Genomic DNA, 27,218 nt, shown 5'->3' with positions numbered 1-27,218 from the left:
AATTCAATGAAAATGACCAAAACAAAAAATAAAACAAAAAACCACAAGAGCTGGTCTTATTAGTGCAGTTCTTTACAGTGACAATTTGCACTTGAGACACGAGGGATGACACAAGTGACAAAGTCTCCCTCCAGCCCCACCTCCCCTGCCAGGTCCCCTCTGCTCAGAGGTCACATTTATCCCCCACTAAAAAGCTCCTCAGCAACCAAAGCTTGGAGGCTCTGGGGAGGGTTTAGTTAAAGATTTGATGCTGCCCATGCACACAGAAGCTGAATTTTATGGCTATGGTTTTTGTCAAAAAAAGATGTTGTCCTGCAAAGAAAATACAGAAAATGAATGTAGGATCTGTGTGTTTCTCATTTACCATGTGGCTCTAATATGAGATATCAAATGTAGCCAATTTCTCTTTGGAGATCAGCAGGTCCAGAGGGTGCACATTCAATGTTAATAAAAATGCCTTTCTTCTGGAATCTCTGCTTCCATGGGAAGAAGCACTATGAGGCCACCTGAGTCACATCAGGAATAGATAAGTGTGTGGAGCAGAAAGGCCTTGCTGCCCTTGTAAAATCCCTGCTCACTTCTGTTACTTTGGCTAACTAGAAAAGCATTCTGGGAACCACTCAGCTGAACTAGAGGTGAAAACCAAGTTATATAGTTGTAAAACAATTATTAGCACCAATCAGTGCTCACAGTGGGGCTGTGGTTGGTCACACCTGATGCTGTTCCTATCATGGTCTGTGGTGTTGGTTAAGCACATTTGTTGTGCCTCACAAGTATGGAAACAGAACAAACTAACAGTTTAACAACCCTGGATTTTTGCAATAAAGTGTCTTCACCACACCATCATGAATATCATGAGTTTAGTGCCACAGGTAAGTCCTGCCAAAACTGTGTCTTTGGTGCATAAACCAGATTTGTCTATCACCCAGCCATAAAAATCAGGATTAGCACAGTCTGCAAGCCCAAGGCAGGGTGGAACAGGAGCTCCACCAAGCAGCACCAGGAGTGCCCTGGAGCAGCCCTCCCTGCAGGGCACAGGCGGCCCAGCCGTGTCCCTTACCCGTGAGGGGTGGCAGGTCGCGGTCCCCCGGCTCCTCGGTGTCCCCCAGGCCGTTGTTGACAGCCCGGAGCGGCACGGGCTGCCCGGGGAAGGCGGCGCCGTTGGTGGAGGTGGCTGTGCTCGTGGTGATCTCATCCACCTGCTCCATGTCCAGCTGCTTCACGATCTCCTCAGCCTCCACCGCCTGCCCTGGAGAGTCGGAGCCTGATGTTCCTGAGGGACATGGCCAAACACTGAGCTCCCTGTCACAGTGCTCACACTCATTATTAACCACACACACACAAAGTCTCAGAGTAATTACAGATATCTGCACTGATTCATGTCACAAAAATAAGAACCAAACTGAAGACCATGACAAATGACTTTAAAATATATTTGGGACGAGGAATGTAACCCCTTTTTTCCCCCTTCTCCTTTCTTTTTTTTTTACTGAAAGGTACACCACTAAATACAATTCTAATGCTTACAAGTTTATTGCTTCTTTCATTAACTATCAACCCATCTAAGAATTAAGGAGCCCTTTATCTGGCAGCACTAACTCTTGGTCTGTAAACCACAATGAAAAGTGTACTGCCACTCAAAATACCTATTTCATACAAAAATCTATCACTCTCAGCTTTAAGAACGTTGTCTTTTTGAATAATACCATTTTTATTTGCTGGTGAAAAAAAATTGAAAACAGGAGAAAAGATGGTTCCCAGTAACGTTGTTCGTGGGGGACTGCCTGTGGTAGGGTTATCTTCCAATTTTCCATTTTGCTTTACGTGTTGGTTTGTCATCTCGTAACTTCCAGCTTCTGGAAAAGAAAAAAACGAGTTTTAACACCACTCAGCTGGGTTTTGGTTGCATCTTTTCCTTTACTGTCAGCATATGCACTCTAGGAGTGAACTCTTGCTCATGGCTCAGCTGGGACCACGAGAGTCAGCAGCTTTCTAGCAGCATAAACCCAAAATGTCCATTTTCAACACCATCTGAAGGTTCAGTCTCCAGATGAGGCAGCACTCCTTGTCAATGGTGGGAGGCAGCCCTGGAGCTGCCGCGGCCCTGGCAGAGCCTGAGTGCTCTCAGCGCCAGGACTCCACTAGAGGGAGGCACCAGAAAGGGTCAGAATTCCCTGGCTGAGCCTCCAGGCTGCTCCAGAGCCCAGCGTTTGCTACTGCACACACTCAGGCACAAACGCAGCTCGGGAGGGAAAGAGCTGTCAGTTGTTATCACAGATAACAAAGGACAGAATAAATAAATATCCACGTTACAGATCTGACTCGTAACAAGGGTTTTCTCTCAATGTTAGGTACAGATATGTAGATCCCAGAACTCAAATCCCCATCTCAGCTGCGGGCCAAGGCAGTTCTGAGACTGAGATGAAGAATTACTTTCTCCACAGCAGCCAGGCTCTGAGATGTCTGTCCATAAGGGAGAGAGTGAATGGATTTTGTGCACATGAGCTGAGACCCTCCCTGTCAGCTGAGCCTGCTGGAGCTGCACCAGGACTTCACACACCTCTGGTTCCTATCCGGAATGTGGGGAGTGCCAGCTGCAGCTCCAAGCCCCCACTAACGGAATATTTTAATGAAGAACTTTTATCCTGGGACAGTGACAGGGGCTCAAGGTGCTCTGTGTGCAGCCAGGACACCACAGAGTCTAACAGAAACCTGCCTATGTGTTTGACAAGTGCTTTCAGCAGCTAAGGACAACTGGTTACTTCCACAAAGGTCAAGATTTGGGAGGTCACATTTCACTTTTATTTGTGAGAAAATGGGAGAAGAGATAAATCAAACTATGATGAGACTTTTAGAATAATAATTAAAAACAAAACAAAAAAGTAAAATTAGTTCCAAAGCAGCTGCTGCTGATCCAAACTGTTCTCACAGAGACACACTGGATGTGTCTGGGGTGTGACTGAAGTGTTGCTCACACTCCCAAAAATCCGTATTTGCTGTGATTAGCTCAGCCCTGCTCTCACTGAAGTCAGTAGAACCCCCAACAACCTCCCCCCCTGCAGAACTGCCCTGGATCAGTGCACAGCTGGGAGATTACAGAATTCCCACTGGCTGCAGAGCACAATGTGGGGATTTACCAACCTCCATTCATCTGACTTTTCCGCCGCACTCGCGAGGGCTGTTTGTTGGGCTTCTCTCCTGTCTGAGGTGTGGATGTGATCAAGTTGTTATCGATATCCCGCTCAATCCGACTCCTCTTGGTGGGATTTTCTCTTTCTTCCTTAACATAGAAAAGAGGGAAAGAAGAAACATGCTGAATGGTGCCTCTTTTTCCACGGAACAGAGCAGAAAGTTCAGCAAAGGTCACTTTACTGCTCCACTTCCAGATGCAGAAGATGCAACAAATGTCTGACCAGCTGGGATTTTACATGAGTTTAAACTAAATCAAAGTGTAGGGAAAGAAAACTACACGGAGCTGCTGTAGTAGAAAAATTGTGTTTACAGCCAATCTATAAATATTTCAGTGCTGCACAGGCTGGGAAATGCAGAGACAAAGTAACTAAAATTACCTGAAATTTGATTTCTCTGCCTATTAAATACACAGGAGGTGAACTGCCCAACGACATCAAATGTGACAATCCATATCAGACAGTACAGGGCAAAACTGAGCTGTGAAAAATCCAAGGATTCTCCTTACCTGGAAGTAAGTGACTCCTTTTCCCTGCAGCACTCACGGGAACGAGACAGAAGCAAAAAGTTTGGCCATTTTCTGTGCATGGCCCTATATGCAGGCACATGTTTCTGACAGATTTCTTCCCCTTTTCCCCCCAAAACCCCTACTAAAGTTCAATAAAATGTAAATGTGAAATCCAAAGCATGAGCATTGAGAGTACCCTGAAATGTTTGAAAAAGAGACACAGAAAAGGAAAACCAGATCTATTTTCCTTATCTAAAAATTCCAAAAAGAAATGTTTTGCTTAGATTTGAATGTTCTGGTGCAGAAGTTTTGCAACCAAGATGCTGAATTCCTGAGATCCAACACAGATGCTGATTGTCCAACAGATCAATTATCACAGTTTAATGAGAAACTAAGTGGAAGCAGACTTAACCATTAATTTTTGCTGAGATATTTCTTTGTTAGTACTTCACTGTTTCTAGGACAGGTTGTTGAGGTTTAACATGTCATGAAATACTTAATTTCCTATATTTTTAACAATTCAAGAATATAGTGTTACATTAATTATTTGAACTTCAGCTTGTTACAAAGTTATTGTTTCAACACTTAGCACAAATCCCAGGAAATACTTCTGAATTTATATCAGAATTTTATTTATCATGTAGCTGATCTGGAATACATTGTAAATTACTTAGGACTTGTTGGCTACTCTTCTTTCAAATTCACAGTTACACAATGTCAGTCTCTGAATGGCTGGGACGGAATGATCTGGGGTTTTTAACTGACCTCCATATGGAGAAAAAAAACACTGAAGCAATGGCAACGTTACATTCAGCCTATCAAGGTTTTATACATATATATATCTATATATGTGTATATATATTTTCCACCCTCAAATGTCCATGGAACACATGCAACAGGTGTTCACCTGTGCAGATCAGTAAGGCTCAGCTCGCTGGCTGGACCAAAACATGAGATTTCAGGGTTTCCCCCAAGATGTGGATGTGATGCTCCAAGCAGGGCAGTGTTCACGGCAGGAATCACTGAGCAGCTGCATCAATTCCTTGGCACTTGGATTTGTGAGGTTTGACCTTCAGTGATTAAATGACTCCTAAACAATTTGAGTAAAATTGCCAGAAATAGTCAACCAGTTCATGCTTACAGACTGGTTTTTCTAAGTTGTTAGTACTGATAATTCCTCAAATCTGGATTCAAGGAATCCTTAAAACAGAAATTAGGAATGTACTGAATTTATTTGACATTTTCACCAAGAAACACCAGGTAATAAATCCTGTGATTTATTGGACTGTTAAATACACCTACACTTGACTCCTGAAGGGTTTCACAGTCTGCTTTACCTGACACAACTCACAGGCACTTGTTGCTTTCCAATCCCTTATGTTCTGCTCCCACTACCTGACTAATTGTTACCAGAACTGGTTTTCAATCAAATTTCAAGTGATTATGACCCAATGAAAAGCAAAGCAAGGCCCCACAGGCGGCATACCTTGGGTGTGCTTCCTTTGATGAACTTTTTGATTGAAGACAAGAGGCCGGTCTCATTTTTGGGTGGTTTTCCCCCGCCGCCAGCCAAGGGCTCCTCCACCTCCGAGTGTTTCCGCTTGGCCCGCAGCGCCCGCTGCGTGTGGAGCTGGTTGGACTGCTGGGAAGCTTTCCGTGTCCTCAGCCTCATCTTCATGGGTACCACATGGAAAGCTATAAAGGGAAAAACCAGGAATACTCTCATTGAGGGAATGTATGAAGCTGCAGCTCCTGAATCCAAGGCGTTACATAACGCTGGGGGTGCTGCTGCTCCCCTCTCGGCACACAGCTTCGCTCACAGCACAGAGGAGCTACTTCAGTGGGAACACCACACTGCCACGGAACAAATGGATGTCATCTGGCCACGGATACAGCTTCCAGCACATCTGTGAGGTCTGCAATAACCCTCCAATAATCCACGTGGAGAGGAGGAAAAGCCTACCTGCCCAGAATGACAGAGATATTCAGGGTGGAAAGAACCTCTCGGGTCATCGAGTCCAACCTGGGAACAATCACACCTTGTCAACCAGGAGGGTGTCAACTACCTGATGAAAGGATTGATTGTAGGGTGCCTGTTGTCTCCAGCCCCAAATGAATGGACTCTGTGACCCAGGAAGTCCTTTCCTATCGGCATTCCTCAAAATACTTCACTGCAAGTCTCTGCATTAAATTTGAGATGAGGCATAAATCTAAATTCCTGTCAAGTGTTCACAGGAGGAATCCTGAGCCTGTGCACTCAGTGTGGGTGAGGACAGAGCAGCTCTGAAAAGGAACCCAAACTGAGCTTCAACACAGCTGAGTTTGGGAACCACATTAGACCTCAGGAACACTCATGCAAGGGTAGCATTTATTAAAGCAGAGTAAAAGGCCATTCCAGGTAATGCATCCCATTTATCTCCAGCCCCCAAGTGGGCTGCTGGTATTGTCACACCCGAGCCTCAATGTCACTGCTCTCTGGGCTGGGGATGTGCCTTCTGCAGCTACCTGGAGCACACAGCTGGGCTGCTCTGAAGGGGACTCCTTGTGCTTAAAATAATTCTTATGATGGATCAGGAAAAGAAATCCATCTGAGGTGTAATGCACAGAAATACTGGTGAGAAAGTAATTTGCCTTTCCTAGCTGAAATCATGACAAAAAGCAGTTTTTTAAAGAAAATGGTATGCTTATCACGACAGGAACCAGTGCCTGCCTTTCTGGAGTCCATTTAGTGTAGATCTGACTGCTGCATAGACAGAATAAATATAGCATTTAACATATAAGTTGCCTTTCTGGAGTCCATTTAGTGTGGATCCGATTGCTGCAGAGACAGAATAAACAGTCTACAACATTTAACATATAAGTAATGTCACAACAGGTATGTTGTTTAGGAAAAGGCAATGGTGGCACTGGGATGAGTCACAGACAGAGAAATACTGATAATATTTTTGAAAACCAGTCCAAAACCTGTTACACAGCTGTGTTTGTTCCCAGGCAAATCTCAATCTCACACAAAGGTGTTGCAGCCAACAAGGAATGACCCAAGTACTGACACTGCTGTCAGACTTAGCAAGGAAAGCACTCCGTGGCTATTGCCAAGGGTGAAACTTGATGTTCCACAGAATTACTACATGGAATATTCACTCTAACTGCCAGCAAACACGGGGGGTCGTTTTCCACAGGTCCATGCTCAGCATTCTCCATCAGTGGTCAATACAGCAACATGAGGCAGCTCAGTCACACCATGCCAGCACTGTAAGGCCACCATAACCCATGTCCCCAGGTGCCACATCCACATGGCAGCTGAACCTCTCCAGCAACAGGGACTCCACCCCAACACTGCCCTGGGCAGCTGTGCCACAGCTGGACAGCCCTTTTAATGAAGAAATTTTCCTTGATATCCAACCTGAGCCCAGCCTGAGGCTGTTCCCTCTCCGCCTGTCCCTGTTCCCTGGAGCACAGCCTGACCCCCTCGGCTGTCCCCTCCTGTCAGCAGTTATGCAGAGTCACAAGGTCCCCCTGAGCCTCCTTTGCTCCAGGCTGAGCACCCCCAGCTCCCTGAGCTAACAGGGGAAATTCCTTCATTTTTATACCATTAAATCAGTTTATAAAGGGAACCAGTGGGCATCCAAGCAATGCGACTGAGCGTCAGCAAGTGACACAGCTGGACATCACACAGCCCACGGAGATGGTGATTGTGGAGAGCCCAAGGATGGAAGGAAGGAGTCCTGGGAGGCTCACCTGGGGGAGCATTGGGCTGAGAGTGAGCCCAACAGCGAGTTGGGGGGAGTGTGAGTGTGTGTGTGTGTGTGAGTGTGAGTGTGTGTGAGTGTGTGTGTGAGTGTGTGTGAGTGTGAGTGTGTGTGTGTATGAGTGTGAGTGTGAGTGTGTGTGAGTGTGAGTAAGGCCAGCATGGCACATGGAACATGCCAGTCCAGCTGCCTTCTGTGACCTCAGTGATCTGCCAGTGATGTCACAGAACCGCTGAGCTTGGACAAGACCACTGAGACCACTGAGTCCAACCATCCCCTGGCACTGTCCCCAAGTGCCACATCCACATGACTGTTAAATACCTCCAGGGATGAGGACTCCACCACCAGCCTGGGCAGCTGTGCCAGGGCTGGAGAACTTTTCAGTGAAGAAATTTTCCTTAATATCCAACTTCAACCTCTCCTGCCCAGCCTGAGGCTATTCCCTCTCATCCTGTCCCTGTTCCCTGGAGCACAGCCTGACCCCCTGGCTGTCCCCTCCTGTCAGCAGTTGTGCAGAGCCACAAGGTCCCCCTGAGCCTCCTTTGCTCCAGGCTCAGCTCCTTTCCCAGCTGCCTCAGCCTCTCCTGGTGCTCCAGACCCTTCCCCAGCTCCATTCCCTTCCCTGGACACTCTCCAGCCCCTCCAGGTCTCTCTTGTCAGGAGGGTCCCAGAGCTGCCCCCAGCACTGGAGGTGTCCCAGCAGTGCCACCTCAGAGGACAGGCACTGCCCCGGGGCTGTGCCACACTGCCCACACTAAGCAAAAGTGCGTAAAAAGGAATTAAAGAAAACTGTAAAACATGGAAAGGAGACTGACACTAGCAAAATTCCATTTTGGGAATGAAAATATTCCTTCAAATTTGCTATAATACAAGTTGCCTGATTTTTCTTGAACTGAAAAAAATAACAGTCAGACAAAAGACAAACCAATTTAGTATTTGTCAATTGTGAGGACATATTTATCCTGCAGGGAAACGTTCAGCTCCTCTGTACAGCCCTGCCAGGGACTCCTTTGGCTCACTGCACATCCTGGGTATCAAGCCTGGGGTTATAAATATCTCTAATGGACTTAGCAACAGGTACCGACAATCCTCTCAGAGACAGGAGTTTGCTTTCCTGGCCCTGCATTCAGCTGCTGGGGGAGTTTTTATTGAATTATGGTCGTGGTTCTTTCCTGAACCAGGCTACAAAACTTAGTGCAGTCAAAATAATCAAGTCTGGACACGTAGGAGAATTTCCTTCCTCAAACGTGCAGGATTTGGATTTCCCCAGCACAGCCATCCCTGACAAGCCCGATGGCACAGCTGGGTGACCAAGGACCTGAGCCTGGGCTGGCACTGCCACCTCCACTGTGCCAGGAGTTTTGCTGAAGGAAATCAACTCCCAAAAACCCTTCTCTCTTCAATTCCTTCTACACTTATAATAAACCCAGAAAGAGTGTGGAGAAAAAAGGGAAAACGTTGTTCTCCAAGAGAGAATTACATGGCAAAGAGGGACTAAAAGGAATACCCAATTAATAATTTGTGGGACAGGAAAATAAGACGTAGGAGCTCTTAAAAAGCAGCAGCTGAAGGAGCTCTGGCTGCAATAAATTTTTCCTGAGTCCACACACACCAAGTGTCAGGCTCCCTGCCTTGTGAATACTGTTGTTATTTCACAGCACAGGTACACTGTACTTACAAGAAAGAAATTCCTGTGAATGACTCATATTTCAAACTAAGAGCACTCCTCCATGGAATCTGCAGTTAGGGATGGTTTATTTCCCACCACACATGACACTGCTGTTTTCTCTACTCTTCCCCAAACTATTTAAAGGAAAATTAGGCGAGGCACATCTAATTGCAGGGTTTAGGGCTTTCTGATACAGGAAAAGGTTGAAGACGGGAAAAGAACAATGGTGAAGAAAAATAAGAAGAGATAAGTGACAAGAAAATTTAAAATTACAGTGTTGAACAATTTCTCCATTCAGTTTGGCACTCAGGAATAACGCTGAACTGCCACCACAGAAATCAATCTATCCCAAGCCTCCATACCACAGGAGCTCCAGAGGATTCAGACAACTTGAACATGTCAGGAGTGTGACTTTGGTGACAGCGACACAGGAGGTGAAAAACTTCTATTTAATTTATCTGGGTTTTTTCTGGAAACATTTTTTACAGAAAGCCAAGAAAGTAAATTATTTTTTAACTTCCTTTAAATTTGGAGTATCAGTGCATGGTGTAGACAGAGATGGAGACGTGACCAACTGCACAAAGCTGTGATCTGTCCCCAGATTTAACAGCTGTGACAACTGAGGGGTTTGAATTTGAGAGAGTGGCAAGTTTGGTGTCCCAGCCAGCCCAGCTGACACAGTCCCTGCTGAGATGTGTTTCAGTCACTGCTGGATCACTGGGCAGATCCACAGACAGAGGAACCAAGACCAAGTATTTTGCTCAGCTCCCTCTCAAACAAGTAACAGCAGAGGTGTTTTGTCAGCACATTTCATGGCTGCGATGTGACCCAGATTTCAGGGTGAGGAAACATCCCAAGGAGGAGCTGCGCTCCCAGGGCTGGCTGAGATCCCACGGGGCTCGGGATGTTTTCAGGAAACACAGATCCATGCTGCTGTCCACACCCCCTGAGCCACCACGGGAAGGGACAAGTTGGCAGGACTGTGGGGACAGAAGAGCATGGGCCAAACAGGAACCGTGGTGTAAGCATGGGGAAGGACCGACAGGTAAAGCCCTTCACCCAGACAGCCCCCAAAGCACTGTGCACACCTCAAGGAAATACTTCCTGGTAGTTCAAAGACATTGAGGCTCTTTCCCCTCAACAACTCTTGGCCTTTTTTAACCAACTTATTCTCCTTCCCTAGAAAATTACAGCAATTTCATGTCACTCCAGCGGATGTATTTCATATTTTCCGACGTACTGCACTACTTGTCACTCTTCTCCAATCTTTAGGTGTGTTTTTCTGCCACTGCAGAACTGAGAGAGCAGCAAACCAGGAAACCCTGACTCAAAGGAGTCTGGAAGAGGTGCTAGTCTGGGGTAGGTAAAAGCAAAATAAAAAGACACTGATTTATTAAAACAGCAAATCACACAACATGCACTATCCAAATGTTGGTGTTGCGTTACAAAATCTGGATAAATGTATAAAGCAACCACAAGTTCCATCAAAACAACAGTAAGGAACTTCAACTAGCAAAGGTACCTCTGAATTCTCCCTGCTTCACTGAAAGCCCCTTTTCTGCTCCTCCCAACTTTCCAGAGTACTAAATCCATGGAAGGATTGAAATCCTTTGTCTTCAGTTGCCTTGTTCAAACCCTGATCCCTCAGGACATCTACCCTGTGCTCACTTCTACTCCCCCAAAGTTGAGCATCTCCCCTAAAACAAACATGTCCTTAGAAGGATTTTGCCAAAGAAGGATGGCAGCTTTGTATAATTAGCCTCAACATTAAATAGATCTTCTGTTCCTTTATTTTTCTGCTCTAGCCATCATACTTCTGTTTTGCCACTGCTTTGCTAGTGAGGCTTTGTTTTGATTATACCAAATGCATTTGGAACCGAAAGTTTATCCCCTCCTGGCCAAGATATTTTTTCTTTGCACTGAGGGTACTCGCTGGTAATTAATTCAGGCTTTTCAGTTTGTGTCACACTAAGCAAGGAGGAAACATGGAAAGTTGGGGTAACCACAGGGCAGCAGAGCTCAGAGCAGAACCCCAAAACCTGCTGCAGAAAGAAGGCACTGTTTACAAACTCTGGTGCTGCCAAGATGAGAATTTCACATGAGTCACCTTCAGATGCTGTGGGGCTCCCGAGAGCTGAGAGGTTGGGAGAGGAAAGTTTGCAGTAGCTGAGTTTTAGACGAGCAGTAACAGATTCCCCAGAAGCAGCGCTGCTCCTGTTGGGACTCTGGGAGGGACCAGCTGTCCTCAGGCTCTCTGGTCATTTAATCCATACTGCCAGGCACACAGGAGCCTATTTATGGAAGTCAAGTCCCTCTCGTTACAGCGTGGCACAGACAGGTTGCAAACACTTCCTGCACAGACCTTTCAGGATGTCGTCTGACCACAACAACAATCCCAAGCAGACACTTGTTCTAATTGTTCAGCTCACCCATATTAGTTATCTTTCTAATTAAAAAGCCAGAAACAAGCAGATTAATAAACCCAAGTGAGTCTGTGTTGGACTGTGGAATCCATGGAGTAACTCCTTTGCTTGTGAGGAGAACCTAGGAATTTCTGCAAAGCTAATCTTGCTGCATTCACCTGAATCCTCCTGGGAAATCACAAGCACAATTATATATCCCACAGGACTAAGTCAGGTTGCTATCTTTTAAAGGGATAGATAAGGGCTCTGGCTGCTTCCTTGGCCTTAAAAATAGCAGGCTATTTTTATTGCAGGATAAAGACTCTTTAAATGATAATATGATTCTTATTGCCCAGGAAAACACTTTCCTTGGTACACTATATCCCTTCAAAACCTTTCACAAGGGTTAAACTCTGCTCTCCCCTTTGCACAGCGCTGCTTTCATGCTCTTCTCACACCTGGTTTCCCTGCTTTAAAATAAAAAAAATCAACCAACTGTGTTGTTAAACATGGGGAAAATGCCAGCACAGTCAGGATTTGTATTATTCAGTGTCCAGACAAAGTATAAACTACTCATTTTCCCTTATGAATACATGCTGAATTAACCCTGACTCTTTCATTGCCCATCCTAGCTTCTTTCCTGCACGGAAAACTTCGTTTTTACAAAATTGCAAATCTGAGATAAACTTGTGCATGTACCTGAGTTAAAACTGACATGAAAATAAGTTCTAAAGGTTTAACAGCTGTACTCATTTGTGAGTGATACTATGTTTTTACATGTAACCTTAAAACATAATATTGAGACTTGAAACTTACCCAATCTCAAAAATATGCCTGAAATGAGTTTAAGGGACCTGTCTGATTCCAACACAATGGAGCTATTTTATACATTTTATTTTCATTCTCTTTTCCCCCCCAATCTTTTATTTTGTGTGAAAAATTCACAAGAAAAAAAAAAACCAAACAACAAACCTCGTTGCTTATTCAGTGGAAAGTTATAGGAAGTTTCTAGTCAATATTCCAATAAAACAAAGTATAATAAGCACAAGCTACCAATGGCAACAGAAATTTTGTAGGGTAAAATGGCCCTGCATCCACGCTGTAATGTTTCCAGTCTTGATTTCACCCTGAATTTCATTCATTTCTTTCACAAGATAATCACCTCCAGGTTGGTCTAATGTATCTCTGTCACTCTGAAAGGTGCAACATGTAATGAAATAACTTTCTGGCTGTGAAGTGGCAGCTTTGGCTCTGCAAGCAGCGAGGGGATTACTCTGCTGAGTCAGGAGATGGTGTTTGGCTCATGCCTTTGCTTTGGGAAGTTTCTGTCTGAGAGACTTCCAGGTGGGCAAAGGGAGGTTGTGCACCTGTATAACGGATTGATGTGCTGCAGCAGGAAATCTGTGTGGGTGAGTGCCCTGATGTCCACATGCAACCCAAAATCTGTATGGAGAGATCCCAAACCAGAGAAACCAGCAAGAACAAGTGCTGGTATCACCTGCTTACACAGTTGTTGGATTTGTTTCCAGTCATTCCCCAGTGCTAGGAGGGAGCCTGGCCTCGCCATCAGAAACCCCTATGATGAAAAAGCAACAAGCCACCTTCCAAAGCAACCCAAGTCTTGACCGTGGTTAATTCACCTCATTACAAAGCAGCTACATTAGAATTTGGGAAAATTTTCCAGATACTGAGGAGACCTGAATTAACTTCAGTAACAAACTGATTGCAAGTTACCTTAAATACCAAAGAAATACCTGAAAGATGTTAGCTGTCACTCCAGTGCCACGTGGTACATGACAGAGCACACATCACTTCTCACTAGCTGTGCTGAAGAAACAACTCAGCAAAATTGTGGGAGAGTAGAGATGTTTTAATGGACGTGAAAGGAATGCTTTCTAATTCCCACTCTTCCTTTCCCTACATCCTTCCAGCCCCACAGCCTGCAGCTCCATGTCTGCAGGCTGGAGTGTTTCCACATGGGAACAAGGGGTGGAATAAAAACACCCAGCTCCTGGCAGGCAGGGGAAAGGACAGTGACAGCACTGAACCAGCACAGCCTGGGGTTAGAGCTCCTGCCACAACCAGCCAGGGATAATTCCACAAGCCAGGCTGTCAGCTCCCTGGCACGGCCATGGTGGCATCAGCAGTGTTCTCCAGGACACAGCCATGAGCCTGGGAGCTGTGGTGATGTGATCAGGCCCCAGACTGGCCTTTTATTTTCTGAAAAATTATTTTAATGAAGCAATCTAGTCAGAAATTTTTAAAGCAACAGTATTTTCTGTCATGGGTTTCATTTGCTCATTGCAGTCTTTGATGGGCTCTGGCCTTTAGCATAGAAACATTGATCAGCTTTTCCTAGAGAAAATAAGGCTTATCCAATTGCAACTGTCTGTGTGTCTGTCAGTCCTCCCTGGGAAATGCAGAACCCATGGACCAGCATCAACCCAATGTCACAGAGGGACAGAAATTCAAACATACTCAGTTCCTACAAGGTTTCTGAAAATTCACACCTGTGGAGAAAAGACAGACCCTTTCAGCATCCCAAATAAGCAAAAGATGGCCACAGCTCAGTCCTTACCCCTCATCCAGTCTGGCTACACACAAGCACATTCCACCTTCTCTCCTTGCCTAGCCCACCTCTGGAATATTTAAAAACTGGCACATTAAAGTAGGAAAAAAATTCCACACTTCATCCTTTTGGTATAATGTATGTTATAAAACAGAAATTAGTTTTTTTAATTCTCCTTGAACACAGAGGATAAGTAAAGCCCATGCAGCTGAGTTTGAACAACCATCTATTGCAAAGCTCTGGGCAGCAGCAGGGCAGGAGTGTCTGTACAGGCACAGGGAAGGAGCAGAGCTGAGCAACACACGGAAAACCCTCATTCTGACAGATTCCCAGTGCTTTGCCTCCATCCTGTGCATGCTGCCTGGGGGCTCTGAACCTCCTGTAGAGCCTCTTCACTCTGTTTGTCCCTCCTGTCCTCGGGTTTAACAGGAACTCCTCACCAGTGCTGCAGCATCCTGTGCCTCCTGCGGCCAGCGGGGCTCACATTGCCCTGTCCCCTGTGTCGTTGGGGCTGCAGTGGAAAAGCCTCCTCTCCCCACGGCCAGGGCTCTGCTCTCAGTGGGGCTCAGTGCAGGATGAGGGAAAACCCAGAAACACCAAGAGCACCCCGCAGTCTGTCAGCAGCACTCACCCAGCTCTGCCCCTCGCACCGCATTCAGTACCGACAGAGCAGCAGCGATTTATCAGCACAGCTCCCTCGGTGGGAAACCAGAACCAAACCAGCAAACATCAAACGAGCCTTTCCCCCGTAATTCTGGCAAGCATGAGGCATCTGCAGGCATGGAGCCTCCCGAATTCCCAGCAAATGGCACAGAACAGCTACACACACTCCTCTAACCCCAGAGCCCCCAGCGACCAGGGAACACAAAATCCATCCACAGGAGAAGGAGCAGAGCAATCCTCTCAAAATGATTTTGAAAGCACATACCACCAATGAAAAATGTTTATTTTCTAATCCTAAACTATTTTATGGTTTGGAACCCTGTTATGTTAATTGACTTAGGACATTTTTATATGAACATTTATTAATCTTTGAGATGGAACATTATCAAACCTTTTCAGGTATGTAATAAACCAACCTACTATCAAAAGAGAATTATCTTCAAATAAGTCCAACAGGGTAATCACATCTAACAATTAAGTATGACACCTCTTTACCTGAACCTGGATCTCTGCAGCCCATTTTACCAACTGAGCGCTCAAAGACCTTTCTCTTAAAAGTACCAATGAGCTTCCTAGTCCCTAAGCAACACAAAAGTAGAAGATTCTAAACCCAGCAATTACAGTTGTGTAGAAATATTATTTTAGCTACAATGAAGTCCTCAAAAGTTTCTTCCAAATCTGTATTTTAAGCACATAAAACCATCAAGATTACACTAACTTTATTTTCTTCTGTAATATTTATCAGTTCTGGCCTGATAAGCAAAATAAACAAGCTTTTCCAAGTGTATTTTAATTGATTTAACTACAACTGCTTGGTCTTGACACGAGCTTAAGGTGTCAGACAAACGACAGTAGGTAATTCAATCAAATCTGCTGTAGTTAAATCCCACATCCAGAACGCCTGCATGCAGCTTGAACATTCTTGTAGATACTCCTGCTATTTATCAAATACTTCTTTACTTTTTGTATACTGTTTTCCCCCTCTGAAAACAAACCTTAAAACTTCAGTTCACACTATGCTTTGCTTTGGCAAGCACCAGCACAGACCTGCTGCCCATAGAGCTAACAGAGCTGATATAGATGGATATATAGATATAGATAAATAGAGCTTTCTCTTACTCTCTGTTTTTCTTTCTCAACTCTGACCATTGCCCAGGCATCACTCACCAGCCCAAAGCATATAAAAGGAAGCCTCCTGCACCTGAATGAGCTCCTCCAGACGGTAAAATGAGAGAAGCTTCTGGGAAAGGGAGGAAAGAGAAGCATCTCAGGTGCTGCTCTGCCCTCTGGAAGGGGTCCTGCAGAATGAAGCAAGGACAAAGGACAGGACCTAGCTGTCCCCTGGAGCCAGCCCTGTCCTTCCTGGATCAGTGCATACTCCAAACACAGCAGCTGCTGGATGTGCACCAGAGAAGGGAAAGCCTGGAGGGAACTACACCGGGTGAAGCAAACTCCCAGCACAGGGTAAGAGCCCCACACACCTCTGCTGGGCTCTGCAGTGCTGCAGCTCCTGTGTGCCCAGCAGAGGACACAGAGCACCCCTGGAGCTCTGCCTAGACCAAGCAAACCTGTGCTAGGCTGGGTCTAAAGCAGCAGCTTTCCCAGGGCAGTACCACCTGCTGGAAAAGGGAAAATGCTGGTTTTGCCAGCCAGGCTGAGAGGCTGCCAGAGGGCATGTGAGCCAAGGCACCCCTGAGTGGGGTTCCCTGCTAACCAGGCTGGTGCTGTGGGGCCAGGGAAGCCCTTGTGGTACAGCCTCAGCCTTAGATTCAATTACCTCCCTTCCTCTAATTAGCACCTCCTCAAGTACAGGGTGAATCAAAGCAATCACGGGTTAGAATGGCCTAGAGTAAGCTGAGCTATGATTTAGCCTGAACTGGTCCAGCACAGGCCAAACTGCTCAGAACAACTGCTCTGATTTGATCAGAGTTCCTGTTACTTTATTAATTTAAATTAGCTATTCCCAAACACAGCCTAAATAAGGACAGGATCCTTCTCTTCCTTCTGAGGCTTTGAGGATGCTAATGTGCCCTGCAGCATCACCTTCCTGCCCTATTCTGCCCTAAACACTTTTGTTTACATATATAAGGTAATTAATTTACAGGCAAGTTCTAATCCAAATGCTTTAAAGTCTTAAATTCTTTTCTCCTACTTACACTTGGAATATTGGTAATGACTAGTAGGATGTATTTTTTATAACTGTGCTCCTTTAAGTAAGTATCCATAGCTTATTTTCCAGATGCTGTGGAGTTGCCAGCTCCTTTTAGTTAAACTTATTTTCATGACAGTATCATACTTTAAATTATATTGCTACATTAAATACTACGAACACAGAACTAGAGGTGTTTCACGCCTCCTAACTAGACTCCTCACCCACCAAAAGGGAATTCTGAATTCAGAGTGATTCGGACTGTCAGGGATAACTTCTATCACCTGTTTTCTACGTAATTCCGGCAGAAGCATCACTTGCTGGGCAGTGGATCTTCATTGGACCTAATGCAGCAGACAGGCACTTCCTACGTGTTGGCTTTAGGGTTATTTTAGCAGGATGCACAGAAACCTGACTGGTGGGGCTGGACTCTCTCAAAACTTCCCCCGTGGGGAGCTGTATTTTGACTGTCCCACTACAGCAGAGATCAATGTGCTGCTGAGCTAACCCCATCCACCAGCAGCTGCACACTTCCTTCCCCTGGGCTTGGCCAGGGGGATCTACCTGGGACCACCACAAACACTGACCCATCACACAGGGAAACTGAGGCAACAAAGGCTGTATCTCTTCAGATCCCACAGGGAACAGAGGTGGAAGTACACTGCAGGCTGATGCTCAGCTCCCTGTTTTCCTACAGCAGATTGTCCTGACAAGGGTTTTCCTTGGATCACAGGATATGATGAGAGAACTTATCATTTAAGAAGTTAAGAGCACCTTAATCAAAGTAATTACCAAAACTGATCTGATTGGGAAGTAATCTATTTAGAAAAAGTTAGGACTGCCAACAGGGAAGCTCCAACCCAACCCCTGAGCTGATTGCTTTAGATGTGGATGATTTCCCACTTAATTTTTCAAGTGCTATTGAAAATGTCTTCATCTGTGAATGTCAAATATTTATTTTTCTAAAACACTAAATAATGGCCATCTAGGCATCTCAACATGTAAACAACATGTTAGATAGGCTTTCAAGCAGCTGGGGGTATGAGTTTCTCTCAGGCAATCGGAAGAGCTGCACCTCAGCGCAGCTCCCGCGGCACTCCAGGGAATCCCCCGGGGATAGAGCTCTCCGTAGGGCTGGCACTGTCACATCCTGCCTGGGAGAGAGAGCTCCTCTTAAACCAGCTGCTGACAGCTCCTTCTGCCCTCCCAGGATCCCAGCAATGACTCCATTTGAACACTCTGCCCCCTGAAAATCGCAACCCACCGTGAATTTGATTAATCAGCTCTGCACTTGTGGTCCGTATTTGCATTTTCTGAAGATTTAATTGGGATGTGCAAACATCAAATCACAGAATCGTAGAATGGCCTGGGTTGAGAGGGACCTTAAAGCTGATCCTGTTCCAACCCCTGCCAGGGCAGGGACACCTCCCACTGTCCCAGGCTGCTCCAAGCCCCAGTGTCCATATAAAAGGACACTTGCAGGGATCCAGGGGCAGCCACAGCTTCTCCGGGCACCCTGTGCCAGGGCCTGCCCAGCCTCACAGGGAAGACTTCTTCCCCAATATCCCATCTGTCCCTGCCCTCTATCAGTCTGAAGCCATTCGCCCTCACCCTGTCACTCCAGGCCCTTGTAAATAGTCTCTCTGTACTTCTTGTTGGGTCCTTCAGGTCCTGGAAGGTCACAGTTAGATCACCCTGAAGCTTCTCCTCTCCAGGCTGACAATCCCAATTCTCCCAGGTTTTCCCCAACAGATCTGCTCCCTCCCTCCCTCTGATCACCTTGGTGGTCTCCTCTGGACTCACTCCAGCAGGTCCATGTCCTTCCTGTGCTGGGAACCCCAGAGCTGGAGCAGCACCCCAGGAACTTCTCATGTACAACAGAAAAAAACCAACCTGCTATTTCAAATGTACAAGAGATGGTGCCAGCGACTTAGGGGATTTCATTCACAGTGATGAATGGGAAAGGTGCTTGTGGAGAGGAATACTCCCGAGAAAGTATGGAAAAAGGATGCAGTCACATCCACAGAGGGAGGGGGCAGACTTTAAACCTGGGATAATCTTAGTAGTTCTAGGCTGACATTACTGAAGTCCAAAACCCATCACACGTGGGAATTGGCTTCCCTAGGGAAACCAGGCTGAAAATACATGGATGGGGCAGAACTTGTACAGGGTTTGGACAGGGAACAGCTGCACACCCATCACCTCAAAAAGGCAGTTCTAGGGTTATACAGTTACATATTCAGCTGTGATCCTGAAAGGATCATGATGATGATGCTCTGGAACCCCAAGTTACTGTCCCAAAAGGGTAAAAAGTCTCAAGCTCCTCTCAGAGCACACATATGTCTAGAAACACACAGTAATTTTAAATTTCTGACAAATTCCAGTCTTACTTCATGCATTCTGCTTTTACAGACTCCCAGAATGGTTGAGGTTGGAAGGGAACTCTGGAGTTTCTCTTGTCCAACCCCCCTGCTCAAGCTTTTCTTCCAAGTTCTAGCCAAAATAGTTCAGCCTGATTTTCAGAATGGTTTTTACAAAAATGTGCAAGTGCTCCAAGTTATTCTTCCACTTACACCTGTGGAAAAGTTTCTTCCACAGGAATGAAATATGTGCATAGAAATCTGTCAAAAGAGCATATGTGATTCCTGAAGTCTCCTGCAAACACGATTTCTGTTGGTGTCAACTTCGCAGCATTACAAGAGATCAAAGAAAAGCCAATGCAGTATGGAAAAACCTGGGAAGGTGAAGACTCAGTATCCTTTTGAATTCAGACAACTTTTTCTGGTTTTTTAACTGCTTAATGCTACTGAGCCTCTGCCAGTGTCACATCCTTGTGCTGGGGAATCACCACCCTGGGAGGGCATTGCCAACACTGGCAGGGCAAGGCTGAGGATGGAAAATCACCTTTCAATTATGAAATGCACGTACAGCCCCAGCATACATGGAATGTTTGCATCCTCAGAAAAGTGATCCAACTGTCCCATTCAATCTCCAGGGCAGACTGACAGGGGAATTTTTCTTTAATAAAGAACTTTGATGAAACAGGAATGTCAGCTTTAGTGCATGCTGCACTGACTGGAACAGGATCAAGTCTTAACTAAGTTCCACACGATGTTTTCAGGGGAAAAGAGGAGAATGTTTCATGGAATTTAAGTAGGGATTTGGCTCCCATCCTAGAACATATATCTTGTTATGAAAACTGCTGAAACACTTTTAAGTGGGCAAGCCACAAGTGTCCTTGGAGCTATCCAGTCAACTGGAAGTCACACAAGCAGAACCTCCTAAAGTAGAAAAGCCTGAAATTGGGAGGGGGGGTGAGGGAGGGGCAAGTAATCTTGGAATCCTATCTGTTATCCGGAACGGCTCGCTTGTGCCTACAGCATGAAGTAGTTACAACTTGTTTTCTGCTATTGTCACAGATCCAGGACGTTACTCTGGCTAAATCATAATCTCTTCCTGCCTCAGTTCATCCATGTGCAAACCTGGCTCGCTAACTCTTACCTTAATGTGTCATGGGGCTTAATTAATAACACTTAGGTCTTTTAAGTCCTCTACAAACATTAACTACTTCTTGTAACAACTCTCCAAGGTATTATTATCCCCATTTTACTCACGGAGAAACGGCAAAAGAGGTTGTCACTTGCCCAAGGCAACAGAGTAATAGTTACACTTAGAGATACTCTTCACAGACTACTCTAACAGTGGAAACGTATCAAGAAAGGCAAAGACAATAATGACAAACTCGGAATTACTTTTAAAAGTGCACCATAAGCACCTGAAAGACGATGGAAAATCCCTCCCAGAAACAATAGGCTCGGGACCAGAAAAAGCATCTCAACTGTCACCACAGAGAAAGAAGTCCCCTGGACAGACCTAGGCTAGAGCTCACCCAAACAGCCACACAGAAACAGCCAGACCTGTCCTCTCGAGCGCTCCTAAGTACCATAAAATTGAGCAACAGGCTTGTACAGTGCTCTCCAGTAACACCGAGCGAGCAGATAATCAATGTGGTATGCAGCATGCTAATTCCTTCCGCCGCGTTCCCAGCAGGGACCGGCAATGCCAATAACGGCCCCGGACGGCGGGGGTCCCGCACGGTGCCGGCGGGTCCAGCGCGGCCGCCGCCCCCACCGGTGACAGCGACGAAGTTGGTGTCCCCCGCGCCCCGCCGCGCTGACATCCCCGGAGCCGCCGCCGGGAGCCCAGCCCGGGCAGCGCCGGAGCTCCGCACCGCCGGGCCGCCCCCGCCGTGCCCGTCCCGCTTCCCCCCGGGGCCGCTGACAGGCGCGTCCAGCGCTGCCGCCCCGGCGGCGACAACAACACCAGCAACAGGCGCGTCCTGCGCGGGACCCGCACGGGCACGGCCCGCGATGCGCCCGCAGCGCTGCGGCTCCGGCCCGGCCCCGGGGCGCGGGACGGGCCGGCCGGGCGGGACCCGCCGCAGGCCTCGGCCTGGAGGGGCGGGCGGGGGGTGTCAGGCGGGGTGACACCGCTCCGCCGCTCCCCGCGGCAGGGCCGGCCCGGCGGGGCTGCGGCCGGGGTTCGCCCGGGGCTCCGCGGCGGCTGCGGGGGGCGAGCGGGGGAGACGCGGCGCGTCGGCGGGCGGCGGGCCCGGCGCGGGCAGGCCCCGAGGGGACATCCCGCCGGTCACTCGGAGCGGCCACCCCGCGCCCCCACCTGATCCCGGGCTGGGACCCGCGCGGTCCGCCGCGTCACTCACCTGCGGGAGCGGGGGCCGGGGAGCGGCGCCGCGGGGCCGCGCTGCGGGAGGGCGGGCGGGCGGCCGGGCGGAGGCTGCTGGCGGCGGCGGCGGGTCCGCGCTCCGGGCGCTCGGCGCTCAGCGCTCAGTCGCCATTTCCCGCCTACCGACCCGCTGCACCGCACCGAGGGACCCGGATGGCAGCGGGGCCGCCGCGCAGGCGCGCCCGGCCGGGGGAGGGGGCCGGGCCGGGGCAGGCCGGGAAGGAGGGAACGGGGCCTGGCGCGGGAGCGGCGCCCGGAGCCGGCGGGAGCGGCAGCGGCACCGGCAGCGGCGCCCAGGGCCCAGCGGCCGAGGTGCCCCGGCGGAGGAGGCGCGGCCGCTGCGGTGTCCTGGCGCCGGGCCTGGCTGAGCTGGGCCGGGCCGGGCTGGGCTGAGCCGCCGCGGCCGGAGGTGAGGGGAGCAGGGGAGCGGTGAGGGGAGCAGGGGAGCAGTGAGGGGAGAAGGGGAGCAGTGAGGGGCCGCGCGGGCGGGGCGCGAGCGGGCAGGGCAGAGGGAGCGAGCGGAGCGGAGCGGAGCGGAGCGCGTCCTGCCGCTTCCCGGCTCTGCCAGGCTCTGCCCGGCGCTCCCGGCACAGAGGCGCGGCGCAGCCCCGGGCACGACTCGCCGCGGCCGGAGCACGGACGGGCGGACGGGAGGGCGAGCGGCGGAGCCCCGGGCGGGTCGCGGCTGTCTCCCCTGTCCCCGGCTGCCCCGGTACCGCCGGACGCTCCCGCGGCCTTTCCCGGCTGCGCTGCCCGGCCCTGCTGGCTCGCCCTCCCTCCCATTCCCAGAGCGTAGGGCAGTGCTGGCTTGTGGTTTCGGTTGCTGTTTTAAGTCGCCTGTGGAGTCTGGTGTGAACTTTTATTTCCGCTTTCTCTTTTTTTTCTAGGCAGCCTCTTTGTGTGTGAAATGCTGAGGATGCTGCATGCTTTACTATTGGAAGGGCTTAATGAAGCAGCTTGGCCGTCGTGCAGTATAGGATGTAGTGAAGTTACATTTCTCATTTTAATGCTACTGAACTTGGATATCTTAATTTTTCTCTTGATGCTCGCTTTTACTTACCAGTCGTTTCTAACAGAAATCTTCAGTTCTCAGGTTCAACTCTCTTATGACAGGCAGGATAACATCTCAAGGTATTGCCCAAAATGGAAGGTTTTTACAGGAGTGGCTGGCATCCTCTAATTTAGCAGTGGAGAAACCCACACAGGTTTTGTGTTTCTGGTACATGTTGACTCCCTGCTTAGCTTTTGAACGTGGATCAGATTATAGAAGTCCCAGCTCTCTACTCACCTAAAATATTTATTGGCTTGTTAACCAGAAGCACATCTGCTGCTGTGAAGCCAAGATTTGTTTCAGAATTCTGTCATAGAATTCTACTAGTCTGTCTTTAGCAGAAGACACCATAAAGCTAATTTTACCACAGAAAAGAGGTTGTAGGAAGGCAGTGGAAACAGTGCAGCCCTCGTTCAGAACAGGTAACCATATTCCTTTAGAGCATTCAAGTATGTCTTGTGAATATTTTGTGAATGATCAGCTGTGAAAAAGGATCGTTTGGACATGTTAAAGCCTCGTTAAGATGGTTTGGCAGTCCCTTAGGAGGAACTTGTATGGCAGGATAACTGTGTGATGTCTCACACTGTGAGCCCAAAAGGACATTCACTGTTACTTGGAAAGTGGGAGTTTTGGGAAATGGTGGGTGGAAATACTCTCTCAAGCCATGTAATTAAAATGAAGCGAGCTGCCAAAGGAGATGATCCAGCAAGATTCAAAGCAAGCAGGTATTTGTCTGAGCACCAGCACGGCCAAAAACACTCTGAGAAGAGATTAAATGTGTGACTCAGGGTTCAATCTGATCTTTATGGCAATGAGAACTGGCCGTTTCTGTGGTACAGGATATCAAAATATGTTTTTCACAGTGCCTTGTGCTCTCCTTGAGTTCCCTGATGCTGAATTAGGGAGAGAGGGCTGGACTGGCAGGAAAGGGAATATGGAAAATCATCTTGCTGATGGTGTTGCTGTACAGGGAGAAGTTCAAAGGTCCTCTGCTGTACCCTGCTCCCCACAGACAGAGCACATCCCTGTACCTGAGCACAGCTTCAGCTCCGTGTGTGAAGTGTAAAAACCCTGTGCTGGCACACGGAGCCTTCAGAGCTCAGAATGTGTGTTTGGGCCAAAGAAAAGGCTGTGTTGGCAGCAGTGGGCTTCCCCCTGCCAGAGGATTTGGGCTCCAGTCACACTGAGACATCTGAGGAGCATGTTTGCTTCAGCTCACAGAGAAACTGAAGGGGGAGTGTGCAGTTGTGAGACCACTGCCCATTCCTCATGGTTTAGGATTTCCTCTCAACTCTTTCCCCTGAGCCTTGCTGAGCCCTTAGCTCTGTGTTTATACATCATGTAAACCTGTGTGCTCCGGAGTGACTTCCCTGTCTGTGCAGAGCTGATGTGGGGGGAGTTCACAGTGTCTTGGGCAGCTATTTGCAGCATCTGCAGCTCAGGGCTGGGTGGGATTTATTCCAGTTTCAGTTTAACTTCAGCATCTGGCACTTCTCAGCAAATTCAGGAGTCTTCTTTGGATTTGTATCTTACTATTGCCCATTTCCAGTGTTCACTGTTTCTTTTGCCTTTCTGAAGGGAATCAGTTCCATTGGATAGGTGACCAGAGTTGAAAGAGAACCAGCTCCCAGGCTGTGCTGCTCCTCCATCCCTGACGTCTGGGAGCCGATCTGGCTGTCCAGGAGCAGCTCCAGACTCGCTGTTCTCGCTGCAGACACTCCAGCTGACAGCAACAGGGATTCATCTGCTCCCAATCCCCACAGAAACACATGGCAGTGAACCTTGTGTTTGATCTGGCACAGTGCAGCACTGGAGAGTGGCATGAGACATTCCTCCAGGGATGGAAATGCACAGCCACAAGTGGTCAAACCCAGTTTTGGGAAGTTGAACTGTAGATTATCCATACCAGTAATCCCAGTGTGGCTACACGAGGCTTCATATAGGTTGAGGAATTGGAGTATTATGGTTTCTATATTGGCATAAAGAAGTTCAGGCATAAATACCATTACTATGTTTCTGGCTGGCTTGAAAATTCCACTGCACTCTCATAAACAGCGAGAGGTGGCCCTGGTTGGTTTTGTGGGCTTGTTTTCTGGTTTTATTTAAACTGCTGAAATCTGGTCTCCTCAGTCCTGGAGGCAGCTGGAACAGCAGGACACTGCTCCTCCTTATAAAGTGCCCAATCTCACATTTTCTAGTTTATCACAGGTAGACTTTTGATCTATCAAATATTTTGGTCAGTCTCCTCAAGGAAGGGTCCCAGGTTACTTTAACTGGAAGTTGCATGCTTGGGTTGCAGGTTACTGAAAGCTCCATGTATCTCCTGGAGTAGAGAATTGGAGCTGACAGATTCATGGCATGTGGAAATTCTCCTTACTAGGGATAAAGGAGAAAGTTTTCAGATAGGAAATTTCTTCAGAGATGTGTGTGAAACACACAGTGAAATGGGTCCTGCTGAGAGCTCACGACCTCCAAAACCTCCAAGTGAACCAGCATTGTTCAACCCAGATTTCTCTGGTGTGCAGACTGCAAACAGGGGCAGTAAATAGATTTATAGACAAGAAAACCTTTTGTATTTTCTGTATGTTCTACTGCAAAAGCCTCACTCACAAGCTCTTCTGTCCTGCAGGCTTTGGATTTCCTACTGTTGCTGGGTTTGCATATATGAAAATGTAGTATGATAACATTTAATAAAATCCATTATCTTGTGTCTGTTTTTGTCATTTCAAAGTATTATAAGCTCTTCATGGCTATTAAAATGGTGAAAAATGTGGGGGTTTGCTTCCTCCAGAACTGGGTTTCACCTCCTGACAAGATCCTGCCCATCAGTTTGGTTTTCATTTTTAAAATAAGATGGGTTCATCAGTGATTCTTTGTTTTTGTGGGATCCATGTGACTTTGGGAAAGCTTTGGCAGAGCCTGTTTGGTGAAACCTCCAAAACTGGGCAGCTAGGACTGGCTGGAGTAACTGGAGTTGTTTCTGTGGCTGTTGGGTGGAGGTGCCTGCATTTCTCACACTGCCTGAACTCATCCCTCAGCCTTGGCAGCCAAATCTCAGCTCCCTGCTCCTTGCTTTAATTGCTGTGTGGATCCAGAGAGACTTACAACCAGAGTCTCAAACCCAGGACTGGGTGCACTGCTGGAGCTACCTGGGTGTGTTTTGATTAAAATCTGGGCTGGGCCGTGGTGGGAAGAGGCTTTGTTGGATTTCTCCTGTGGACCCTGGAATGTGAGAGCCAGTTTGATTCCCAGTCCCGCTGGGTGCTGAGGGAAGCAGCTGCTCGAGGTCTGTCAGCGTTGTCTGTGCTGCCATTGCCATGGAAACGGGAGTTGGCTCCACACAAACGGCACAGGGATGGCAGAACAGCATTTTCAAAACAAACCCGAGCTGGTTTGTCATTCTCGGTGCTCAGAGCCCGAGGGGTGCAGCACAGCCTGGCTGCAGGACAGCTGTGGGTCTGTGAATCTGCAGGGATTGGTGTTCCTGTGGAGTGAGCTGGTGTTTGATAGACCATGAGCAGCATTTATTGCATTCAGTTCAGCACGTGCTCTCCCATGTACCCAAGGCCATCCTACACTTACCTCCCTTTAGCCCCGCCAGGACCTGGGTTGCCTCTGTATTTTGGGAAAGTATTTGGCTGGAGGGTAGCCCATGGATCTTGGTGGGAATCCTCTGAAGTACTCTGAGGTAGGTTGCCAAGCACTTTGCCCTTCATTATTTAGTGATCCAGTCTTTAAAGAATATGTTGGTGAGGGATATGGGTACACTGAATTCAGCTGAGTATCTTCATACAGCTGCAGGAAGGCTGCAATGATCCTTTTTCCCTCCAGGATGGAGCAGACCCTGGCCCACGTCACACCAGCAGTGGCCCAAGGGGAGTGTTGGACAAATGACTACTAAAGCTGAGAGAACAAGGCTCAAGAGACTTAATTGTCAGCCAGGTGATGAGTCCTGGACAGCCTGGGAGATCCCTGTGCATGGAGAAATTGGGAATATTGGGGCCTGGATGGACAAACTGCTCCCAGCGAACAATGGGGAATGCATGCAACCATCTTGATAGCTCAGGACTTGTGTTCATGTTGGATGCATGGGCAGGAGTTCTTGGAATTAACCTGGCTACTGCTCATGTTGGAATTCTGTAGGATTCAAACTGGAATCTACCACTAGACCTTCACGTTAAGGCTCAATTGCACAGAACTGGCCCAGGCCTGTTGGAATGCTCAGGTTTATCGCAGACAATGCAGGGGAACGTGCAGGAATGAAACCCTGGCCAGATTCCATGGCCATTCAGCAAGGAAGAGCAGTGGATCAAAACCTGAGTAACCTTGGGAAGGATGAAATGCCGCAGATGAGTGACACGGAGTGACACGTGCTTGTCTCAAAGGAGAAGTCACACATGATCCTCATCACAAAGGGCTCCACTCCCTGCAGTTGGAGACCTCAGCCAGTCCACCAAAGCTGAGGGAAGTGTGAGGACACTGCAAGAACAGCATGAGAAGCAGTAGGAAAAACCCCAGAGGAAGTC

At 47.9% G+C, this 27,218-nt stretch overlaps 1 protein-coding gene and 1 long non-coding RNA gene across 3 annotated transcripts in view; one reads left to right on the top strand and one right to left on the bottom strand.

Annotated features, from left to right (window-relative positions):
- The window catches only part of CTDSPL2 (CTD small phosphatase like 2), a 28,564-nt gene extending 6,754 nt beyond the window's left edge, over nt 1–21,810 (bottom strand). The window contains exons 1-5 of one of the 2 annotated variants that reach the window (XM_085070192.1): nt 21,619–21,810; nt 5,184–5,392; nt 3,142–3,280; nt 1,707–1,856; nt 1,061–1,273 (exon numbers count right to left, since the gene is read on the bottom strand). In XM_085070192.1, the coding sequence (XP_084926318.1) occupies nt 1,061–1,273; nt 1,707–1,856; nt 3,142–3,280; nt 5,184–5,375 (694 nt within the window). In that variant the 5' untranslated portion in view covers nt 5,376–5,392; nt 21,619–21,810. Of the gene's footprint in view, nt 1–1,060; nt 1,274–1,706; nt 1,857–3,141; nt 3,281–5,183; nt 5,393–7,435; nt 7,592–21,618 lie in introns of those variants that run through there. The other variant, XM_085070191.1, reaches the window with a different exon arrangement.
- A 40-nt stretch (nt 21,811–21,850) lies between these two features.
- LOC146432500 (uncharacterized) lies at nt 21,851–23,401 on the top strand. Its single transcript, XR_014854218.1, has 2 exons — nt 21,851–22,050; nt 22,529–23,401. It is a non-coding gene; the product is annotated as an uncharacterized LOC146432500 (long non-coding RNA).
- Nucleotides 23,402–27,218: the final 3,817 nt, after the last annotated feature.

This window comes from Lichenostomus cassidix, chromosome 10 (assembly GCF_008360975.1).
Source record: "Lichenostomus cassidix isolate B80296 chromosome 10, HeHo_3.0, whole genome shotgun sequence".
Taxonomy (NCBI): Eukaryota; Metazoa; Chordata; class Aves; order Passeriformes; family Meliphagidae; genus Lichenostomus; species Lichenostomus cassidix.
Note: the sequence above shows the minus strand (reverse complement) of the source record. Positions and strands in the feature narration are given on the sequence as shown.